Here is a 22637-nt window from a genome sequence, read left to right as displayed (position 1 = left end):
GCTCTCCGTACCAAGTTCTCGGATCATACGATTTCGCTACACAACGACAGTCTAAGACTGTTCGATTGAGTTTTTCTAGTAGTTCACGTTACCGCTGCTAAGAGGCTGGTGGAGGTACCGTGACGGCATCGAGCGGGGCGATGCCGCTGTGATTGGGCCGCTAAACCTGGCTACCTGAGCGGGGTGTTACGATGTCAAACGATGCTAGCAGTTTAGCTTTCAATCACCAATCAATACGACATACGCCAGCTAATTGTCATATTAGAAGGTGGGAGGAAACTCGAATCGAGTCGGTGAAGCTGCGTTTGATAGAAGACTGCTTCTCTGTCTGCCTCCAGAACAAGTGCAGACTTTGATCATGTAAATCGCGACGATGGCATGAACACTTCCAAGCACACCAAGACGTTTCTCTATCCAAGCAAGGACTCTGACGAGAAGAAAATGAGTACGTCGTGTCTGATATACACATTGGATATGCGGCGATCGCCTTTCCAAGGGTCATCTTGTTGTCTCCTCTCGATTTCCTCTAGTAACGTCTGGACCCAGAGAAGCTCCCAAGGTCGTAGGTTCGTTTGCGAAAGTCATGTTCTGAATCTTCATTGCACCTTGCCAACAAGGATCTATTGTTCCCCAATCAAACCGGGGTCGTCAACAGATGTATCCACCCTTATTCCTGTTCCTTGATCCTGAATCGATGTTCTATCAGGTTGTAATCAAAATTTTCCTTCGGGTCCATTGATATTTCGTGATTTCTTTACTGAGTAGAACCATAGAGCACGAAAGGACCCTGGTGCTACGCTTCAGGTGCAACTGGTTCACACAGTGCCCTTACTGCGCGCATGAGTCTACGGAATGACGATGAGGAGTCACACAAGGGGTGTTGAGATGACCATTCTGCTCATAGACGCCTTGACCTGGCCTGAAGTCGCGCTGCTTGCCGTCGTGGTCACTGGAGTAATCATACGGCATTTACTTCGAGACGACAGTGTCCATATCCCATTGAAATGGTGTGGCTAGTACGGTTCGGCGGTATTGGCTACTCGATCGCTGGCAGGCTCTTGGACCTTTCTCTTGCATCCGTTACATCTGTGGGTGCCGGCCTTCTCTGGACGAATACGAAATTGAGTCATCGGTCTTATGAACGGCCGGATCCGTCGGTGAAAAATGTACTGAAAAGAGTGAACCCTGACTACTCGTATACTCTATAATGTGGTCCCTATTTTTCACTCTCATTGACGAGAACGAGTAATCCAAGATAGAAAGGATTCAGAGGAACGAAGGGTTGAATTTGATGCATGCTTTATGAGGATTGAAGGTCCTCCTTGGTCTGAAGCAGGGGCTTGCATGGGGACGATAAGATTGGAGAATCTACGGCGGACTTGAGATGGGGTGCGGTAGATGGATTGGGGATTGACTGCAGTCTAGATGCGGGAATATGAGCGACGCTATCGGCGAGTTGCGGATCTGTTCTACGCTTGAATGGGGTGTTATGACGTATGGTTGAGCAGAGTGAACGAAATGGCCAGACCCAGTGATGGTTACAGTGGTAAAGGATTGGCTGTGGTCAGGAGGAGAAATTTCTACGTCGTTCTACACGAAGATTTGAGATTGGCAGTAGGCTTGGAGTGGGTATATTCATCGAATAGTTCCGTGAGGGGAAGAAAACGACACGTTTTTCAGTTGAACAGTAAACGATGTGGCATAAGAAGCCCTAGAATTCGTGTTCTTGATAGCAAGATATCGATGGCGCACCTCAAATCAACTGAAACATCGACCGAATCCGGGGCGGGATTTTCAAGCCATACTTCATATGGGCGAAAAACCGTCGTCCAAATCAAGATAAATCAAACGAATACGTCGCGTTGATGTCTCCGTTGACGTGCTGCTGTCAGCTAATTCTTAGGCGCACCCCCTGCGGATCATTGCTTCGCTCATCGATGTGTGCCAATGAGCGCTGACCCTGACATCAAATGATTTTACGCCGAATGGCTAGCTGGGCATCACACTTGAATTAGGTCCGATCAATACCAGTCAATTGACGGAAAGTTTATCGAATTTGAAGACACACTCATTGATAACTATCCGTTGATCAGAGTCGCGAAAGTCGGGGCCGGGCCTCTCAACGGACTGTGAACTTAATAATGTTCTGTGCTAGGAAGGAAATTGAATTTCAATACTTTGTCGTTTTGTGGCACCTACTCGCTGCCTACAGAAGATGTTGATAGTGGCTCGGAGATGGGTGCTAAATTCATGCTCCAAGGAAATTGAGCTTTTGTAAAGGCTTCAAACGTAGGATAAAAGCTGCTTGTAAAGCGTTATCATGCAGTCTATAAGTTCTGAGATAGACACCAACTGTTTCAATGCCGATTTGTAGAGGATTAAAGGGAAAAAGTTGGTGTCGTGGTTTGATATCTGCTATAGTCTCAAGGAAGACTTGGAGGCGGATACTACGGGTATGGGCTGGTGGAGCAATTTCTTGGGCTGTGAGGAAGCGAAACTCTATTGAACGGCGCGTTGAGAATTATGAGAATGAGTGTGACGTGCTTTAGGGCCTTGGGAGCCCGTTATGGCCTTCACATGGGGTTCGTATAGCGAGTGGATACTGGTGGAGCGGCGTTTTGTTCCGCGAGGAGATGTATCTTCCGAAGTTGTTGATTCGTCATTATTGCTGGTATTCCACGGAGGCAGATAGCAGGATTTCATTCTTCTTTTCTTGTTCAGGTGTCGAAGTGTGTATATGATCGGGCTGCGATGCGCCGAAACCAGACCGAGCCCGTCTTCCGAAGCACCCTCAAACGTCTACATATCCGTTGCTTATATGGTCATTCTCAGGTCCACGGCCATTATTCCCGGAACCCCAGACCCTGAACTTGGTGTTCTTCCGATGCTTGTACCCTGGTTTCAGATCTCATCTGCTAGACTGCACCTGCTCACTCCTTGAGAATTACGATGCCGACGGCATACTGCCACGTTGCATTATCAGGTCGCCGTTGAGGATGCCGCAAGTTAGTGATTGATGCGTAACGCGCTGAAATCTGGGCGATCTTCGCCTTGCTTAGGATCACTAATCATTATCAGCGCAGCGGTGGAGTTGATGCCATGTTAAATCACAATGTCGATAGAATGCCGTAACGCCATATGTTGGGTCTCGATGTTTAAAGAGCGTGATTGGTGGGAGTTCTGGATAACTTCACATACAGCTATGCATTCTTCACTTCGAGAAATGTTAGTACTCTCCATACGATACGAGGAGTGAAGACCCGATGATCGTTGCCATACTACATCAGGCCTCCAGCAGAGCCCAAAGTCACCTTCCTTATCCTTATGAGAAAGTGGTATATTCCAAACTTGGCCAACTCTTGCCTATGCGAAGACTGCGGCGACGAATAACTTGATCAACGCGTTGGCTAGAGACAATTCCTCGCCTCCCTAAGCAGAGCTAGCATGTTCTTGACTTGACCTCGTCATTGAAGTACCACAACGAGCTCTAGGCCAAGGTGGACTCCGAAGGCGATATGATGCTACAATGTAGCAGTAGAATTTCAGCTTCGGTGTTGCGCTACCGGAGAGCTGGTAAACATGGAGTGCTTTCCACTGGATTGGATCTCCGCGGCCCTCGCTTTTCTGAGCAGCGTTAGCATCTCCGCTTCGTTATGATACTAACGCATCACGAGGTGTGCGACAAAGTGCCAAGCTAGGAGAAACCGAAGTAATACCGCGTGGTATGGTCTTTCCGCGTTTGCGATGTTCGCATAGAGAGTATTCTTTCGGTAGACTGTCGATTGGGCTTGCCCTGGATATCCACTGATCTGCCGATCCACTTATTAACGCCGATGGTTCCTCGCCCCACCCCACATTCCATCACGATACCGACGCAACACGAGGGGATCCCACGCCATCTTTCAGAGAACACAACAAGGTAATCCATGTCCAGCTTGCCGTCTTACCATAGTAACCGTAAACGGCCAACCTCCCGCGGCAGCGCTCCGAACGGGACGTAGTGCGCCGAAAATAAAGCAATTGCGAAGTACCTATGGTCGGAGGAGTTCCACTAATCTTGAGAGCCTCTGCAGCTCTTATGCCAGGTGCTGATCTCTAGCCGACGAGGACGAGACCTCGGGTTCGACTTCTAAGCCGACGGCGTTGGACGGCATCCGCGAACGAGAACACCCTGAATCGAGTTCGAAGCCGATGAGATACGCGGCATTCGAGCTTGAGTCTGTCTGGGACCGATCCGATGTTTGGCGAGCTCTTCTTTGTTTCCTGTCCCGTTCGATATAGTGCCGCTGCGCTTCCAACGCTTCGTTTGCTAGCCCCACAGTCGGCGCTTGATGACGACGCTTGTCGTAACGTCCACGATACCAGACAGCGTACTACTATCACGGTAAGATATCAAATCTCATGTATTCTCGTGTACCTGCGGTCTTGAACGGTTCAGCCGATCGGGAAGGCCAGAACAGATGAGCTGGCATGGCAAACACGCGTCGCTCTTGCCTCCCTGCCTTAGCACAAACTTTCCCTCCGCCGCAATAACATATCATGAGAAGTATCCAAAAGAGGCTGAGATGTGGATCAGGGTACCAGCTACTCTTGGCTGAGTCATAGCGAATTTTAGAGCGTCGGAAGCTGCACAGCCGGGCAGATCATAATCAGGTTCGGTATCGTCGCCGACGAAGAGCTCGTGCGAAGCCCATAAGGCAGGGCAGATACCGCTGTCAGATAACTTCCCGTGATGATCTCCATGACGCCGGGTCTCCGAACATTGCGATAGGTTGGGGTAAGTCACCGACTGCGATTCCCATGGGCTACCCATGTGGTTGGAAGATGGGTCGCTACAATGAGGCTCGTTGCCACATTGCGGTCCATCGTATGCAAAGTGTTTCTTCTTCATCGGGCCGTCAGGAAATAGACACATGCAACACCATCCAATGCGAGCTTAGCGGCAACCGCCGCTACGCGACACTCAGCAGTCGCAATATTGTTGGGGGTATGCACTACAATGATGCTGTCAAGTCAACCCCTGCTACCTCCTAGGCAAAGCTGAGTTTCTCCGCTCGATCGTGTCACCTGCAGCACCCAAATGCGCGGGGTGAGGTGCGGAGTGTAGATTCCGAGTACTAGAACAATTCTTGTATGATCCTGTTTGGCGATGATCCTCTCAGGCATTAGATGCATTTTGTTTCATGGTCGGTGACGTTAAGTGCTTACTTGATTAGTTAGGGTAGGAGTCTAGGGGCTTGAAGTGGGTGGGGAATGGGGGCGGATGAGGAATGCAGTTTCCCCGCCTCACGTCCCCGACCCCCGATGTTCATGCGCAACGTCGTAGGGCTGCATTCACTGCAACTTCCCGGTCAATACCCCCCATCCCACGGCATAATGGCATAGCTCCAGAGAGTGAATCGCAGGATGTTGGCTTCGTTTCTTCGTGCCCTAGTAGATCAAGTCTATCTGAATCGCAAGCGTAGGATAAGTTCTCAGTACGTAGGTAACCAAGCCCCACGTTTTAGTGCACTGCGCTTTCACATTAGCGCACTCATCCCATTAACGGGCTTCTTGACTCGCCTCACTCTCAATTGGTCCCCAGCTTTCCTATGCTAGGTCCGAAGCGACTGCGCGTATCGATCGAAGTCAGAACTAAGACTTCTCTAGGATGAACCCTCTTATGGTCCAGGAAGTGGGCCACTCCCAATGGCTCGATTTGAACCTGATCATGTAGAGAAGCATACCTCACCGTTGCCGCATTGCTGCTGCGGCATCAAGTCTGTCGGCATCGATTGAATATATAACCCTCACCAAGATCTGATGGAAGTAGGCACATCCTTACAGTCATCAGAGTCTTGTGCAACTTGTAAACCTCGCAATGCTTCATACAGTGTCTCTCCTAGACCTTCCAGGCGAGCTTCAGCAGAGAGTGGTCGAACATGTACGTTAGTGGCGGGTAGTCTTCCCGGCCGCTCATACTAACCGCGACAGGTCACAACACAGACAGATCTCAAATCGCTGTGTATGACTTGTTCAGCTCTTCGCGTCCTCGCTAATCCGATACTGTATAGACGCATTGACTTGCGTTTATGGAGTCAACGAGCGGTTGAGTGTCTGCAGCGTTGCAATTTAGCAGGCGCAGGTCTGAACCTTCAGTACACGAAGGAGCTCATCGTAGAAGATGAACCCGTTGGCGAAGAACTCAGATCGATCCATACCGGCCGTATCCGCCTACCCACTCCAGATCGTGGACCTTGGAACCGCTATCTCACCGAGTCTCAGCAAGATGATAGTGCCTATTCCTTCTTGCAGATCATGCATCATGACAAACTGGAGCGCTTATGGTAAGCTACGCCGAGTATGAACTGATGTCTTGGAAAAGCTTATGAGATCAGTTACCATTCACGGCGCTCTCTATCACCGATTGTGAAAGCGCATCTCAATGGATACCAGCACAGATTGAAAGACCTGCAAATAAGCTTTTATACTGATCCCAAAACGCCTGAGCAACTACCACGAATATTCTGTGGTCTGCAGCGTCTCGACCTATATCTCACAGAGTCAACAAATATCGCCCTTCTATTCGATAACATGGAAGCCGTAGGCGCCAACTTGAAGCGTTTATCCTTGACGGCAGCAGATCCCCAGACAACCGAGAATCAGCTATATGCCTGGGCGATGGGCAAACAGAACGACCTCACCCGCTATACACCTCGACTCGAAGAGCTCAGATTATCTAAGATGGACTTCTCAGACACATTTGAGCAGCTATCTCAGATCATCGACTTCCATCGATTGATTCGCCTCGAACTCCTGGTAGAGAGCTGCGGCCTTCACCTTTTCATAAAGGATCTGGCCAACAGCATATATACTGGCAGTAGAGAGGTGAACAGGCTCCAGTTGAAGCATATCGCCGTCGAGTTTGTGCCCGATCTTGATGAGAGTGAAGCAATCGACCTCAGGGATGCTATGGAACTCATCATCACCGCTTGCGGCCCAATCGAGAGCTTTCATATGCGTTACCCAGAAGCCAACCCCCTCAAGATCACCCTACTGGATTTCTTGCAGGCGCTCAGTCTGTCCAATCACAACTTACAGAGCCTGAACATCTATTGCGATGAGTTCGAGACGCTCCAATGGGATAGAGTGGCCTCAGATCTATTACAGTGGGTTTCTGTAAGCTCCTTGAGTAAGGTGAAACAGCTTGCAGTGTACTGTGGCGAGTCAGCGATGCTTGGTGGAGACGTGACAAACGAGTATACTACACTGTTGGTGAGTGCAAACGGTTTCGCATGTTCACACAGACGAAATTATGAGAAAGTTATCTGACGTGAAAATAGCATTCTTTGAGAAGGTTTCCACAGCTACGCCTACTACACCTCCACGTACCGGACTGCGATCGCCTGGGAAGAAGCGAACACAATTCCAACGCTGAGTGGGATTCCTCGATATTGTCTATGCAGCTGCAAATTTTCGCCAACCAGCTCTTCGGGGATTTGCATGGAGCGGGCGCGAAGCTAGATGCTTTGGTCATTGGACATTTGGCGACGGTCGAGGCGATAATTACCGATGCAGACTTTGTGATTCCGCTTCCACAGCAGTGTTTCGTCAAGGGCGAGCAAAGAGACATCCTCGGCCGTACTGTTGCTGTCGGCGTACCTGTTACGAGGATGATGTTGCGAGCAACTCAGCCGTACACGGACATTCTGGATATCGACCATCCTAGGACACATGATGCGTATGATGCGTGGGCAGGTAAGGCAATGTGAGGGTTTGGCCTTTACGACAAAGCCTGTACACCTTCAAAGCGTAGCGATGTAGCGTTATCGATCACCTTTGCGCTATTTCATAGGCAATCGCGTCGATTAGTACCGAATAAAGTATTTTTCCCACACTCAACCTGCGGCAGACTGATAGCATGCGTCCACCTTCATATAGAACTTCCAGGTTATGACTGACGTCGTGAGTGCGATGAGACGCGACATATGCTAATGGCACTATACCGTAGGATATGTGCACTGCAACTTTAGGCGACCTAGCCGGCGACGGCGATATGTCGTTGATATAGACTCCTTCTAGAAGATCTAAGGTTGCGGAGCCGTGGGTCGTGTGTCGCACCTCGTGTTGGCGAGAGTGGGGCGTGCCTGTATCCGGGTACAGCACCCGCTCAACCAGACTTCCGGTACCAAGGCCTTGCCACGATGGACATATCCTTAACCGAGCATATTGGACATGGATGCTTGTATGGAGAAGTGCGAGAATTCGGTCGGCCAATCTACCTAGTGTTCAAGAATACCAAGCCTGCAGCACGAACTAAGTGACCGTAAGGATTGTAGAGCCATGTTTGATCAGACGACAACCAATAACATAATCGAGGTTCTCAGGAACTAAGGAATTCGAGCAAAGCTTTCCGAAAAGTCGTCGTTCATCTTGTAGCACGACGTTTCATAAGTTACTCCGTGGGGCTGGAAATATCCATACCACGTGGTAGAGTAGCTGAATGTTTCGTCTCTTGGGCGCATCAGATCAATCATCATTATTTTGATTATCATCTTCGGTACTGGTCATGATTCCCGTTGTCAACCATTCTTATCCTCATTCCTCCCTGGCCAGACAATCTCTCTCTTCCAAACAGCCCTGACACATCCCACGACCGTCACCAACCAGATCACTACCAGTAGAGCGGTCATCACACTCGCCACCCACAGTATGCCCTCACTCTCCAACTCTCTACCCAACAAACTTGTACTAAGCGTGAACCCCACATTCGGGAAGATGAAAGCCCACCACGTCAGACTAAATGGCATCTTACCCATAACACCGACGTTCCCCAAAAACGCAATGGCAAAAAGCCAGAAAGCAAATATATATAGGAAGATACCTGTAAACAACGCTAGGACGCGTAGTATCTCGGGCGCAGCAGGATGTCTCACAAAGTAACTTGCATCCTCCGAAACCGCATTCGCGAGACCAATCAACGCAACAATCGTATACGCACAACTCCCCACGGGAATAAACAACCCCGGGCGCAATTGCGCAGGAGGAAACCCATGATCCAACACATTCCTCACATATGCCACAACAGCAATGAAGCTGATACACCATCCAAACCCCTGATACGCAACCCCACTCACCACAACCCCATGACGCGATGGGCCGGCTGCGTGCCCGCAACCATACTCGCCACCGTGCCCGTCAACATGGCCGAATACCCCGCTAGGAAAATACTAGGCAAGTATGGCACCGGCCTTAGCTTACTATACGCAATAAGGATCCAGTACTGGAATATGCTATTCGCCAGAGACAAAGCAGCGTATACCCAATATAAGACGTGCACAGCGTCGACAAGCCAAGGGTAGGGCGGAGAAGAAGAAGAAGAAGAAGAAGAAGAAGAAGAAGAAGAAGAAGAAGAAGAAAAAAGGACCGTGCGTGATACCATAGGTTTGGATACCGGCTAGGATCACGCTCAGAGAGAGCCAGAAGGAGCCTAGGAAGAGGGATTCCTGCGGGTGCAGAAACGAGGATGCAAAGTGTGCGGGATGGTGGATGAGCCGCAGGACTGTGCAGGTGCAGAGCACGAGGAAGAGTAGTATGTTGGCCAAGAACATGGTTAGACCGATATGGTAGAGGCCTGCGAGGTGGGGAGGGGGCATGTCAGTTGGCTTCTTCGTTCTTTACGGGTGAGAACGGCGGAGAATAGGGATGTGGGGGGAAAGGGTTATTACCAGGGAATTGATGCGGTGTATCGGCGAGGGCTAGAGCCAGACCCCCCGTACTCATTGTAGAGAGGAACCAGGCGAACGTAAAGTGCTTTAGGCGTTTGCGTATGCCAATCTTGCCATCTGGTTGTTTCTGCTCTTGCGGTTGTAAGGGTTCGGGTTTTGACGACATTGCTGTGTCGTTTTCCGATGGTGGCGTACCCATCTAGAACTCTTTTGCCCGTTGTTGTTGTTGTTGTTGTTGTGATGACGGTGGAAACGGTACGATATGTGCTTGGTGTTGTGATATTGTGGAGACTGTGGTGACCCATAGACGACGTGCGACGGGATGTGGTTGCTTAGGTATAGTGGAATGGCATCTCAGATCACTGACAGAAAGCTTGTACGCAGGACAGAGTCGTCGTTGGGTGCAGCTTCCGATGGCCTATCACATTATGATGACTTCCTTGTCAAACTTAGTATCGTGAGATGCCCAATGATGGAGTCGCGGAGTCGTGCTTGGGAACATGACGCGCCACGGCTTTGTTTCCGGCCCCTCTCTATTCCCGGAGCCACAACAAACCCTCTATATTAGCCAACCGAGATACTTCCTCATGGGAACCTGTGCAACCGTGCGTTTACCAGCATTCTCTCTTCTTCTGAAATTACTACAAAAATTACTCTCGGGCTACTCATGCCACCTTTTGGATCTGATCCTTCGCCTGCTCCTTTGCATGATTCTTCTTCTCAATAACCTTCCACTTGATATCCCCCGGCTGCGGCCACCGATAATTAACCGGACTCTCACCACCCACAAAGATGCAAATATCATACATCAAACCACCACACAGCGCGCCTGCAATGCTTGCGCCCCAGCTTCCATATGCCCAATACCCATTCTCAAAGGCTGAATCATATCCAACCCACAGTCCGATGAGTCTTGGACCAAGATCACGGGCGGGCGAAATACCTAACCCGGTGTTGTAACCTAAGCCGACCATGGTGACGAAGCCGGTAAGGCCAACGACAAAGGCTGTCATTCCTTGGCCCGGAGGACTGTTCTGGTCGTCTCCCAGCGCGAAGATGACACAGACGAAAATAGCCATGTAAACGAAGTCATTGAAGAAACCAGTCGCGGTGGAATACAAAGGACCCTGGGGGAAAAGCGCTTTGCCGGTCATCTCGAGGGTCAGACCAGGGTCGACATGGTGAATGGCGTCAGCATAGAGTCTGTCATGTTGTCAGCGAATTTAGGTAATGTACAGGTAGGTGAGACTGCTCACGCGTATGCTACGGCGCCGGCGGCGAGTCCAGCGAGGAGTTGCATGCATATGTAGACGATGGCCATTCTCCAGGGGAAACCACGGTAGACGGATAAAGAGATGGAGATTGTGGGACTGAGATGCGAACCACTGACGCCGCCGCCAAGGTAAATGCCGATCATGACTGCGAAGCCCCATCCCCAGGCTTGGGTTTCAAAACTACCAGTGCTTTGTTGGGACGTAGCGACAGAAAGATTGACGCAAAGTCCAATAAGCAGGTAGACGAATGTCTATACATTATTAGCGGAATCAATGACGCGATAGATGGCTGAACTCACAGCAAGGAACTCGGCGGGCGCCTGAGGATACTTGGCCCGAAGCCTAGCGATGGGGTTTCGATACTGGTTGTAGAACTCGCGTTCCGCCGTCTCTTCTCGTTGTTGGATCTCCTTCTCTTCCTGCTTGGTTTGAGAGGTAGCATTCGTATCATGCTCCTGCAGTGGTGGAAGACCGTCTTGTAAACCAAAGTGCTGCCGGTCGCCACGTCCATCAGCGTAGTCCAAACCGTGTTCATTGATAGGCGCACGGTCTTGACCATCATGATGCTCATGGCTGCCGGGGTCTTGACCGCGATTGCGGCCGAGGAACTGGTCAGCTTCACTTGTTGGCACGCGCCTCATGTTGACTTTGCGTCCGTCAACAGTGGTCTGGAACTGAGAGGGATCTCGTCCCGGCTGCGGGCGTTGTCCACCGCCGAGCGTGACTTCAGAGTCTTCCGAATCTTCCTCCAAAACTGTCCATGGTCTGATTAGAATCGTTACTCTCAGTGGGGATCAACCTAACAAGGTCCGCGAAGACTCACCTTTTCCATCTGCATAGTCCTGCTGGGCGACGCCTTCTGCATCTTGGTCGTCGACCTTGTACAAAGACTTGCGCAGGTCACCCCTTCCCCACCACATACCCTTGCGAACAGTGCGTGGTAGAGGCGCACCCAAACCAAAGACTGGTTTTGACTTTTGCTCATTGTACCACGGGTTCAACGAAAAGTAGTCATTGTCAACGTCCACGACCTGCTGTTGCTTCTTCTCAGGTCGTCGAGGAGGTTCTTGCCTGACATTCTCACGGGTTGCCCGGCTCTTTCGAGCAGTCGGCGTATTCCGAATAGAGCCCATGTGTGTCATGCCTGTGTTAGCAGTATCGGTACGCGCATGGTCGGGTCGTGAATCTAGACGAGTTGTATTGCTCCGCACATTTTCAGGTCTTGACTCCAAGTGGGCAGTTTCACGTCTTGCTATGCTTCCCACACTGGAGTGGTTTTGTGCAAGACCCGGTGGCTGGTATGATGCCGTAGTTTGCTGTCTCCGCTGAGACATGTCTCCTGGTCTTTGAGGCTCAGCATCGCTTTGTTGTTGCGCTGCGTGAATGTTAGGACATAAAGATCTGGGGAGTATTGGATGACTTACTGTCTTCGGCTTGGTTCTTTTGTTGTTGTGCCATTTTGTTGTTGTATTCTTTCTCCTCCATGTCTCGGGATGAGAACTACCTAACAAGCTTATATCCGATGTGTAGGGAACTTGGAAGTAAACCAGGGGCATGGGAGGTGCTAAATGGAAAAGATGGTAAAAAAGTGCGTCCGCGATTAAGCCATGGGAAAGTGAAGAATTCGATGCGTAACGTCACTTGCAAGGAAGCTTTTGCCTAGTTCGCCCACGCCCCCAGTATTTCGGAAGGACTCTCGCTGACGCGGTGCTGTTCCTGCCAATCGTTCGAGTTGATTTTCACATTGAGTGGATATGTACCGTTTGCGGTACCCAAGTTTTAGTGGACATGTCCTGATAAGAAGGGTTTCATCTCGATCTTCAGGGTTGCGGTAAGGTGTGGCGTCGTGTGAATCGTGAGATTGCTGGACATCGGCATCTTTACAGTGGGTCGCGCGGACGTTCCGCGGACCTGCAATCTTTGTTGTTGACACAAGTATGGCAATGGAGTGACATATAAGTTTCGGACAAACGAAAGAGTCATCAAAACTCGCCAAAAAAGTGCAGTAGGGACGGGATGCATGAAATGCGAAGGGAATTCAGATGTAGATCACCCGAGAGCCACCAGGGCCAATGAGCTTTTTTGAGGCTCAAAGAGCCGCACCGACCCGTGCGAAGTAGCGGCGACACTGACTCTAACGGGTTGTTCCCAAAACATCACACCAGCCACACTTGATGAATACAGCGTTTAGGGGCACACGGATGGAGAGGTCGCCTTGTCACCACGATCATGCAGGCGCACGCGCTATTTCTTCGTTATGTGGAGACTCGGCCAACATTACTAAGTTTACCCGATGATTGTCCTGAGACATTACCATCCTTGGGCTGCTACATTGCTGTACTTACACATGCAACATCCATGCGCTGCAAGAGCTCCAGTGGCTGCGTAAGCTCCCGCCGCCGCCGCGGTGTGGTAGTACATATCGGGCTCAAATTAGAGGTCCGAGCTTTCTGATGGTCGTTGGATAGAAAGCCTTTAGCCAAGCCCCGTCCAACGACTCCAACTCGCAAGTGTTCCTGCTGGTCACGTTGATCCGGATGCTCATGATACTGCCATTAGCTTGTTCTGCTCCTGGGCCAATGTCAAGCCTTCGGGTGCTTGTCGGAACAAGACAATTTCGGACTGCTTGAAGTATCGGCGCGCGTCTACGAAGAGTCAGTCAGTCAGTCACAGTTGTGCATGTGTGTGGGTGCGCCATACCTTCGTCGATGAGTACCAGACTCAAGTAGTAGCGAGTGGAATATTTCTTGTTGACTTCGCGGAAGGTGGGTGTCAGGTCGAAGCCACCAAGGAACAACCTGATGGGTATGGTTTCACCTGGAGTCTTGTCAGTCATGCTCACTGCAGATGCGTAGCTGTGCGTACCTCGCGAGGGCGAGCCGTCCATGATCTCAAAGCGCACTAGCGTCTCGCTCTCGTTGTATTGGTTGGGGGCAGCTCCTGTTGTCTCTCTCCGTATGATGGACAGCTCCATATGCTTGATCTTCAGCCGGACGAGCAAGAAGTATATCCTGCCGACAATGACATCCTTCAAGTGGTACTTTGACTTGCTGTATTCGAATTCAATGTGTAGACAGTCCTCGATGCCGACGTCCATCTTGATGGAGCTGTTGGTCTCGGGCGGGATGCGGTACGAGTAGACCCAGAGGTCCTTCTCCCTGACCACGTCTGCCATCCTCCGCGATACCGTGACGCGCACAAAGTAGCGCAGCTTGACGTTGATGCCATTGTATGATTCGTACTGCTTCTCCACGTTCTTGAAGTTGAAGTCGAACGTCTGCGGGTGCTGGAGCTCGCCGGGGGCTGCTAGTTCCTGGCCAAGGGAGAGGAACTCGTAGTGGTTTCCGCGATCGAAGAACATCTCTGGCGCATCATGTCAGCATCCTCCCTTGTACCCAATGAGTTGAATGCATGGGTTGGCGCCTACCAATGGTACCGATGAATTGCACCTTGATGCCCGTGTGTTCCAGCCGCTTGCCATCCTTGGGTCTTACCGTGACCTGGCCCTTGACAGATTCGCCATCCAGATACAGCGGCACCTTTTCTTTGCGGTTCTTGTCCAGCTTCACATCCACGGCAGAGCGGTCGTCGAGGTCCTCGAGCACAATGTCGATGTCGACGGGGGTGGAGAAGAAGTACGACATGCTGGCGACGAGATAGCCCGATGTGTTGGCGAATTATCCTGATGCGCGAGATGTCCCAGTGTGTTGGCGCGTCTTCGGATGGTCGTGGAGAGCTGCGCCCCAGATGCCGTCGCAGGAGCTGATGACGCGCTTGTCCCCGTTGAGCCCGTCACGTGAACGCCAGCCTGCCCCGCCTCCCCCCGATTCCTCCCCATCATCAACGCCCTCGTCATATCGACACCCATCCTTGTTTCCTCCTGACTGGATCCACGTCACGTCTCACTACATGTTTGTCGTCACATGGTCCTCCACATTGCCGTTCCGAAGTGGGCGGACATGACCACCTGCACAGGACGAACGCGTTGTGACTGATCGGATACATGCGCGTCGTGACTGACTGATCGGATACACATGCCCATGTCTGCACCACACACGCCCAGCACCCACTCCGTGCATCTGCCGGATCCCGCCCCAAACATTGTTCGCAGCCTCGATCCTCACCGGCCCGAAGTCCTTTCGGATTCCTCGCCTAACCCCCACGCGCCATTATCAAACAGCTTCGTACCACGAGTCAAAGCGGTGAGCTGAAGATTTATTTTTTGCTGCCAGAAACCTGGCCGAAGCGCAGCCTGCTCACCACAGCGCCATGCAGTTGCCTGGCGCCTCGAGCTCAATCCTGCCGTGGCACGTCGTGGCTATTGGCGTGTGGGATGCATAAGTACCTGAGAAAGGACTGGGGTCGGCATGCGGGGAGGCAGATGCGCTACTCGTCATCCCACACGCGACAGGTCCACTTTCAAACGCCGAAGTTCATCCTCTCCAGGCCCGGCTTCGCGGCTGTTACAGCCGGCTGGGCCTGTTACTGAGGCTAGCTGCACGCTTCTGCTTGCCATTCGCTGTTTCCCTTTTGGAGCGTGCCATCGTGCCTTGGCTCCCAGAATATCGACAAGTTCCATCGCATCCCACCCTTGCCGTTGCCGTCATGGCTTGCGGGAGAAATTTCCAGACGTGTTCCCCAGGTGCGACGCCTTAAATGCACCACGCCCCAGCAAACGTCGGGGTTGCTTACCGCCTGCATACATACATCTCGTTTCACCCGTATCGCAATATCGTATATTAACCCAGCCGAACACCCATCCCAACGTACTTGTGAGCCCAACTCAATCACTAGCGTCATACAAAACCCCCCCAAACGTTCTACAAACACTCATCTCCGCAAACCGGTTCACTCAATCGCTTCTACAACCATGATGCAAACCGTGGATCCATCGCAGCCAAAGCCCATACAATATGCATCACCGCCTTCTCCGCCTGCTTCCAATACCGGCTCACCAAAGTCAATGTCCGTCCTGAACGCTACCGAGACGGACAAAATGACAATCTCAACCCACCACCACATTCTCATAGTCACTGGCCCAGCAGGATGCGGCAAGAGCACTGTTGCCAAGCACCTTTCAGATCGTTATGGATTCGACTACATTGAGGGCGACGAGGTTAGTTGAAACCCATCCCGCATTGACCATGTACTGACGTCTTCTTAGTTCCACCCAAAAGCAAACATCGACAAGATGGCCGCCGGTATCCCTCTAAACGACGAAGACCGCTGGGACTGGCTCATTCTTCTACGAGACCAAGCTATTATGAAGCTCAAGGACGGGGCCAAGGGTGTTGTCGTCACTTGCAGTGCGCTCAAGAAGAAGTACCGCGACGTCATCCGCACAGCCAGACTCTACGACGAAGACCCAAATGCCAATGTACACTTTGTCTATCTCCGCTCCGACCTGGAGACCCTCATCGCCCGCGTCCGCGCCAGAAAAGGCCACTACATGAAGGACTCCATGGTCGAGAGCCAGTTCGCTTCGCTCGAGGAGCCTGACGAGACCGAGTGCAAGCAGCTGAAGGATGTCGAGATCATCGACGTCAAGGGAAGCATACAAGACGTTCAGGTCCTGGCTGGAGCTGCTGTCGACAAGGTCCTGGCGCAATAGCGTTCCGCCCGCAGGATCAGCCGGCTCTGATTTCTCATCGCGAACTATCCTCTTCCTTAGCTTAGATGTTCGGACGCAATGTTTGGCGAGTTGCGCCGATGTGTTAAGCGTGGGTCGCATCTTCGTCTTTCTTTCCTATGGCGTTTGTTATATCACTATACCCTCGCGAGACGAGCCAGCATACATTGGTTAGCGAAGATGAATTTTTTTTTTGATTCATTATGGGAAATTCAGGTTCTTCACCGTTCTTTGATTGTTTCGTTGATTAAAAATCGTGCCGAGTATCGTGTGTTGTTTAGCTCGAGCACGTAATCAAGCGTGCTTAGCAATCCAACCCCCCTTCACGCCGGGCGTCTTTCCAAACATCAGCTGGATCGAGTATAAAGAAGCGATCCCACTCATTCTCTAAACAGATCACGATGCTACAAGCGGGATTCACAAGAAACCATACTCTCCTCTTCATCTTTTTCTTGACTGCCGTTTCCTACCTATTTGCAAGACGTCCAACCATGTCTTCTCCTTCCACTACCCAAACAGCGCTCATCGTGTCCAGCATTGGCGGCCGCATAACCTCAACATCATCCTGGCCCATCCCGCGCCCAGGACCCAAACAAGTCCAAATCCGCGTCACAGTAGCCGGCCTCAACCCTCACGACCAGAAGTCGCGGGACGCAGGGCTGCTCATAAAAGACTCACTACCCGCCATCATCGGCAACGACATCACGGGCGTCGTGACAGCGGTTGGAGAGCAAGTCACCAGGTTCAGCGTGGGCGACAGAGTGGTGAGCCAGAGTCAATTGGCCTACGAGCAAAAAGCACTGCAGCAATTTGCTGTCCTTGAGGAAGATTTTGCGGCAAAGATACCGCACCCGTTTTCTGATCACGATGCTGCTACACTTCCTACAAACGCTCTTGCTGCACTTATAAGCCTGTTTGACCCCACCAGTGGCCTGGGTATTCCGGCCCCTTGGAGCAGCAGCAGCAGATCGTCGTTTGATTATGCAGCAACTACACTTCTTATTGTGGGCGGCGGAAGTAACTGTGGTAGATTCGGGGTGCAATTTGCAAAGATGGCGGGCATAGGACGGATAGTCGTTGTTGGGGGAGAAGAAGAGGAGCTAAAGAAGTGGGGTGCGACAGTCGTTTTGGACCGACACGGTGGCGATGCCGCCGTCATCCATCGCATCAGACAAGTCGTCGGCGACGACCTGGTCTATGTTTTCGACGCCATCAATCTGCCCGAGGGACAACATGTCGGGATTAGTGCTTTGTCTTCTTCCCAGAGGGGCAAGCTCGCGCGCTTGCGTTCTTCGGTGGGAACGGTCGACGAGACCAAGATTGTTGGGGAAAAGAAGGCTGGATATGAGTTGAAGAATGTGCTGGGCATCTCGCAGTTGAAGCCAGATGTCGTACGCCCCTTTTGGGAGGGGCTAGAAGGGTACCTGCTGGATGGGAGTGTGGTGCCACTCAAGTACCAAGTCATTGACGGGCTGGATGCGGATAAGGTCAATGAGCTGTTGGACAGATACCGTGACGGTAAAAAGGTTGTTCAGACACATTTCAGAGTGTCGCAGTAGAAGTTGCCATTGATTAGTATTGTGGAAATATCATTAGGAAAGCATAATTCGTGAACTAAGATATGAATTCGTAGAGAGAAATAGCCCAATCCAAAGACTTTGGAACGTTAATCGAGCTTGCAGCTAACGGTCGTCACCCTCACCAGATTTATTTGTTGTAGCTTGTCGGAAAGATCTTCCCTGTGCAAACTTCTTCGGTCGCCTAGCGGGCGTTGGGCACGTGTGTGATTACTGATACCGGTGCCATGGGACCTTAGGACTCTCGCCCCACTTGGGGTTCCAGAAAAGGACGTATAACCCGTCCGCGAAATATGCGGGTGATGCACCAAACGCCGATTTTCTGTGGAACCGTCGCATGTTGGGCTACTTGCCGAATTTCTTAGTTGCGTTACTGATCGTCGTAGCGCACTGCTCTGTCGTTCGAAACTCAACGTTGTGATTCTTTAGTTTAGGACAGGTTGTCAAACACGATTGCACTTTCTGAGGCTGCAGCGATTGAAGCGCTTCGATTGCAGGAAGGCTGGCTGCGCAAGCGCGTTGTACAGTCGAGTTCGATTGCCCTGGCTAACTGTGGGCGCATTGTTGATGTCAAGCGGCAATGGAGTAGACGAGCGTGCTCGTCATAGTAAAGAGCGATGGAGGGCAATCTGTATAAGCAATTGGCACATGAATGTGAACGCGTGTAGTGCCAGGGTCAGAGCCATAGTTGTACTCATACAGGCTTCAAAGAAAGCAAACATCTAAGAGAGTGTTTATATCTACACAGTACGTCGTCATCGCAACGTTGAGGCTTTGAAGAGTAGTGTGAAAGGCCGGTAAAAGTATCTAGGTAGGCTCCGATGCCTACTACCCCATACAAAGGAAAACCCAGATAGGCAATGAGATAACAAACCCTATCTTACAGCCTGCGCTAGCTTTTGACAAGGACGCTTAAGGAGATTAATAGCATTGTAGACTCCAGTTTCTCTATCTATATTTCCATAGCCCTTCCGGGGCCCCTAGTAGTCTATCGAGAGATTGGTGAAACTGAAGTCGTCCACAGCGAAGAGAGAATAAGCGTCCTCTGCTTCTTGTTGTCGTCATTGCTGTTGTCGTCATTGTTGTTGTCATCATCGTTGTTGTTGTCGTTGTTGATCTTGTTATTCTTTTTGCTGCTGTTGCAATTGCCAAGGTACCTGTGCTGGTGTCGTAGATGCCATAGTGGAATCAGCTGAATCCGATGCACGCCCATAATTCTACGATGGGGAAAGTCTCGGCCTTTTCCGTGGATTTTTGGTTGTACTCTGAACAGACTGGGGTCCGTTGTTAGCTTGATTGACACCTAGCATCTCTACAGTATTGAGAAACACGCGGCCCAGCGCGGTACGCTGGTCGTCGTTAAGTCCAGAGAGACACTCTTCCTGATCGAGGTTGCGCATGAACATGAGGTGAGCGTCAGCTTTAGCTTTGTCTTTAAGTCCTGCTGGCTGTTGTGCTGAGACGACTAGAGTAGATATAAGATTTTGAAGGCCTCAAGGATACGAAGCAGAACTTACATGGATTTCTCGGAACCTCATCGTCAGGCCGGAGCTGTTTGAATATTAAATACCACTTCCACAGTTGAGACCTGGCGGTCTTCTCACTTGTATTAGACCCGTTTATGTAAAGCAGCACATTGCTGTCTACTCGTCGCTTCAGCAGTGTCATGGTCTCGCCACTGTGAAGGGGTGGCAACGTATCCGACTTCATTGCTTTATCGATACAGTTTCTGAGATTGTCGATGGCTTCCTTGCGCTCGAGAGATATTCCGAGTCCGTTAGGCTCCCGATTCAGCTCCTCCAACTCTACGGAGCTCAGCACTCGACAAGGTCCTTGCGGTTCGATGTCGCGGACGTGTTCTTCCAAAAGTTGTTGGGTGAGAAATAAACGTTTGCATCGCTGACAAGCATCAGATAGTCGATGATTTGGAAGTTTTCGATTCTTGCCCCAAGCATGATCACTATTGAATCAATCAGTGTCTGTCTATAGATGGCAAAAAGTTCGTTGTCGACTTACTTCCACAAGTGCCGTACTTCAGTTGACGTCTTGACATACTTCGCGGTACAGGCTATACCGGCGGCTGAATACCAGCAGATGAGGGGACGAGGTTGGGGATTGGCGGCGGGCTTTGCCCCAATTCCATCTTCAATCCCGAGATTTGGATTGTTATTGTTATTTGATGTCCCGTTTTCTTGAAGGCTATTTTCCCCGGAAACGCCAGATGCAAACGACGCAGTGAACTCGGTCTCGTCTTTCGTGCTGGAATGGGCCGAGTTTTCAAAAAGTGAAGCTTTGAAGAGAGTGCACAGGTTGTAGCGTTCGACATCGCCTGGACAGGGCCGCGACTGTGTGGTACCGCTATTGGTAGGAAGGGTCTGCGGCGTGAGTCCCGGTGCGTTGCTCCTATTAAGGATCAATTCCGTCATGAATCCTGCGATTTCACTTTCTCCATAGTCGCTGGTCTCTGTACTATCCGCTGCCAAATCGTAGGGTTGCAATCCGAATACTGGATCTTTTGGTGGAACACTGTCATTCGGCGACGGCAACGCCCAGGGCAGACAACTTATCCAATCTTCGAATCGATCTGAAGATTCTGACACGAAATTGGATGGCAGTGCCATCTCCTAAATTCTCAACCAAGAATACTTGTGAAGGCGACGTGGGTGAGAAAGAAGCGATCATAGCCAAATCAGTGCAATGAACACTCCAGGCTCAGTGGCGCGGTTCGCAACGGCGGAGAAGTGCACGTCGGTTTCGTGAGGCTGACGCGTCGGCGATATCAATAGGCGATAGGGAGGCAAGAAAGTTCGGACAGCGAAGCGTCAATCGACAGGCGGCGATTCGCACTCGGATCTGGGTCAGGTAGGAATAGAGGATGTGGCATGATGAGGACGGGCGAGAAAAGTTGGGAGAAAATGGGGGAAGAGGACGCGACACGCAGCAGGCGCGACAGACAACAGGTGCGAAGTTTCGCGGTGGCGGACATTTGTTGAGACGATTGCCCAATGAGTGTGCGTTGCAATTGTACTCGAGCGCCACAGGGGCTGAATCCTGTATATCCCCTGTCCCCACATCGCATACCAGGGATCGGCAAATTACTCCACACTTAAACACACGCTTCCGCGACACTTCGCGGCTGAGTCTGCCTTGCTAGAGCTCTCGGTGTTCCTCCATCTCGTCTCTTCGATCCATTGCAAGTCTCGCGCGTCATCCAAACGTGAGTTACTTCCTCTGTCTTCGCGCCTTGTTGTGCTCGCGTTCGCCTCTTTACATCTACCTTCGCAAGGGCTTCGTCTCAACACCACGAAACTTCGCAAGCCATGTAGATATCCATAGAAACACGGTGCCAGGACCATAATTCTGCGCTCTGTCAAACCATTCTTCTCCTCTTGCCCACCGTCGGCCGTCAAACAAATACATGGTCTTCGTGATCGCACTTCTTCTCCATGATTCCTCCGCCCCTCATGTCACCGTCTTCTTCATTCTCGTCTGTGGAACAGGAATTGAACCAGGCCCAATCTGAGCACTTCGAGTGGCTCATCGTCATCAGGGAAAAGCGCGGCCATGTCATGTACAGCGTCGAGCTGCACCGTCGTATGACCGTTACCACTGCTGTGCACGCCATTGAAAAGGCCTACAACGACACTCAACCGAGAAACCCGTGGTACCACTCCCGGGCTCAGCTCGAACATGCTGTCATGTCGTCCGTAAGTTTGCTTCCGTTCGCACTCCGCCGATAGTCCGACAACCTACAACCAGTCTTCCACAGCCTACCCACAAAGCCCTGACCATTCATCTTAGTTCACTGTCAACCCTGATCCAGAAGCTCAAGACTACCCCCGCGCCTTCATCCTCAAATCCAGCACTCCACTCTTCGAGCTCACCGAAGCCTTCCATAACCCTTCTCTTCTCAACGGCACCAGCGCCTCTTCCATCCGCGAGAACCCGCATCTCAATCTCGCAAATGGCAGGAGTCCCATTGACAGCCACTATCATGCCATTCTGATCAAGACCGAAGCCAGCCGCTGGCTTATCGTAGCAGGAGTGGCCGGTACCATCGTTGTCGCGGCAGTCATTGGGTTTGTCGTTGGATACATGGTTGGGGATGCTCAATTGGGTGTTGCAGCTGGGGCGACTACCGTTGCTGTTCTCGCCTTCGTTCAGGGCTGCTTGTTGTTATTGTAGTAGGTGGGGTGGCGTGAGCTTTGTGCCGAAGTAGGACAAGCTGAATTAGGACCAATGATGCTGTATGAATTGTTAATAGACTCACTGAAATCTTATGAATCGCACCGTTTTGGTGAGTCAACCATTGGTAGACCAGAAAAATGAGTACCAAGCCATTTCTTGTAGGGGTACCTCTGCATGGTGGCCACACCAAATGCCGATTTTAAGTGGATTTGTCACACACCATTTACCAAGTTTCTTGATCATACTATGCATCGTCCTAACG

The 22637-nt window shown here is 51.1% G+C and overlaps 7 protein-coding genes across 7 annotated transcripts; 4 read left to right on the top strand and 3 right to left on the bottom strand.

Annotated features, from left to right (window-relative positions):
• Positions 1–5860: 5860 nt before the first annotated feature.
• Positions 5861–7751, top strand: J4E82_009341 (uncharacterized protein; the record flags this gene model as incomplete). Its single annotated transcript, XM_051735566.1, has 4 exons — positions 5861–5923; positions 5974–6326; positions 6378–7254; positions 7323–7751. The coding sequence occupies 4 exons, from the start codon at positions 5861–5863 to the stop codon at positions 7749–7751; spliced, it is 1722 nt and encodes a 573-aa protein (XP_051584667.1).
• Positions 7752–9636: 1885 nt separating this feature from the next.
• J4E82_009340 (uncharacterized protein) lies at positions 9637–9873 on the bottom strand (the record flags this gene model as incomplete). The annotated part of the gene is made up of 1 exon (XM_051735565.1): positions 9637–9873. One exon carries the CDS (start codon positions 9871–9873, stop codon positions 9637–9639), a length of 237 nt encoding a protein of 78 aa, XP_051584666.1.
• A 499-nt stretch (positions 9874–10372) lies between these two features.
• On the bottom strand, positions 10373–12466 carry J4E82_009339 (uncharacterized protein; the record flags this gene model as incomplete). The annotated part of the gene is made up of 5 exons (XM_051735564.1): positions 10373–10910; positions 10964–11232; positions 11281–11735; positions 11805–12356; positions 12406–12466. The coding sequence occupies 5 exons, from the start codon at positions 12464–12466 to the stop codon at positions 10373–10375; spliced, it is 1875 nt and encodes a 624-aa protein (XP_051584665.1).
• A 1056-nt stretch (positions 12467–13522) lies between these two features.
• VPS26 (Vacuolar protein sorting-associated protein 26) lies at positions 13523–14625 on the bottom strand (the record flags this gene model as incomplete). Its single annotated transcript, XM_051735563.1, has 4 exons — positions 13523–13626; positions 13682–13798; positions 13847–14344; positions 14409–14625. The coding sequence occupies 4 exons, from the start codon at positions 14623–14625 to the stop codon at positions 13523–13525; spliced, it is 936 nt and encodes a 311-aa protein (XP_051584664.1).
• Positions 14626–15851: 1226 nt separating this feature from the next.
• J4E82_009337 (uncharacterized protein) lies at positions 15852–16592 on the top strand (the record flags this gene model as incomplete). Its single annotated transcript, XM_051735562.1, has 2 exons — positions 15852–16097; positions 16146–16592. 2 exons carry the CDS (start codon positions 15852–15854, stop codon positions 16590–16592), a joined length of 693 nt encoding a protein of 230 aa, XP_051584663.1.
• A 509-nt stretch (positions 16593–17101) lies between these two features.
• Positions 17102–18169, top strand: J4E82_009336 (uncharacterized protein; the record flags this gene model as incomplete). The annotated part of the gene is made up of 1 exon (XM_051735561.1): positions 17102–18169. The coding sequence occupies one exon, from the start codon at positions 17102–17104 to the stop codon at positions 18167–18169; it is 1068 nt and encodes a 355-aa protein (XP_051584662.1).
• Positions 18170–21651: 3482 nt separating this feature from the next.
• Positions 21652–22372, top strand: J4E82_009335 (uncharacterized protein; the record flags this gene model as incomplete). The annotated part of the gene is made up of 2 exons (XM_051735560.1): positions 21652–21894; positions 21989–22372. 2 exons carry the CDS (start codon positions 21652–21654, stop codon positions 22370–22372), a joined length of 627 nt encoding a protein of 208 aa, XP_051584661.1.
• Positions 22373–22637: the final 265 nt, after the last annotated feature.

Source organism: Alternaria postmessia (genome assembly GCF_024291825.1).
Source record: "Alternaria postmessia strain BMP 2775 chromosome Unknown scaffold_88, whole genome shotgun sequence".
Classification (NCBI taxonomy): Eukaryota; Fungi; Ascomycota; class Dothideomycetes; order Pleosporales; family Pleosporaceae; genus Alternaria; species Alternaria postmessia.
Note: the sequence above shows the minus strand (reverse complement) of the source record. Positions and strands in the feature narration are given on the sequence as shown.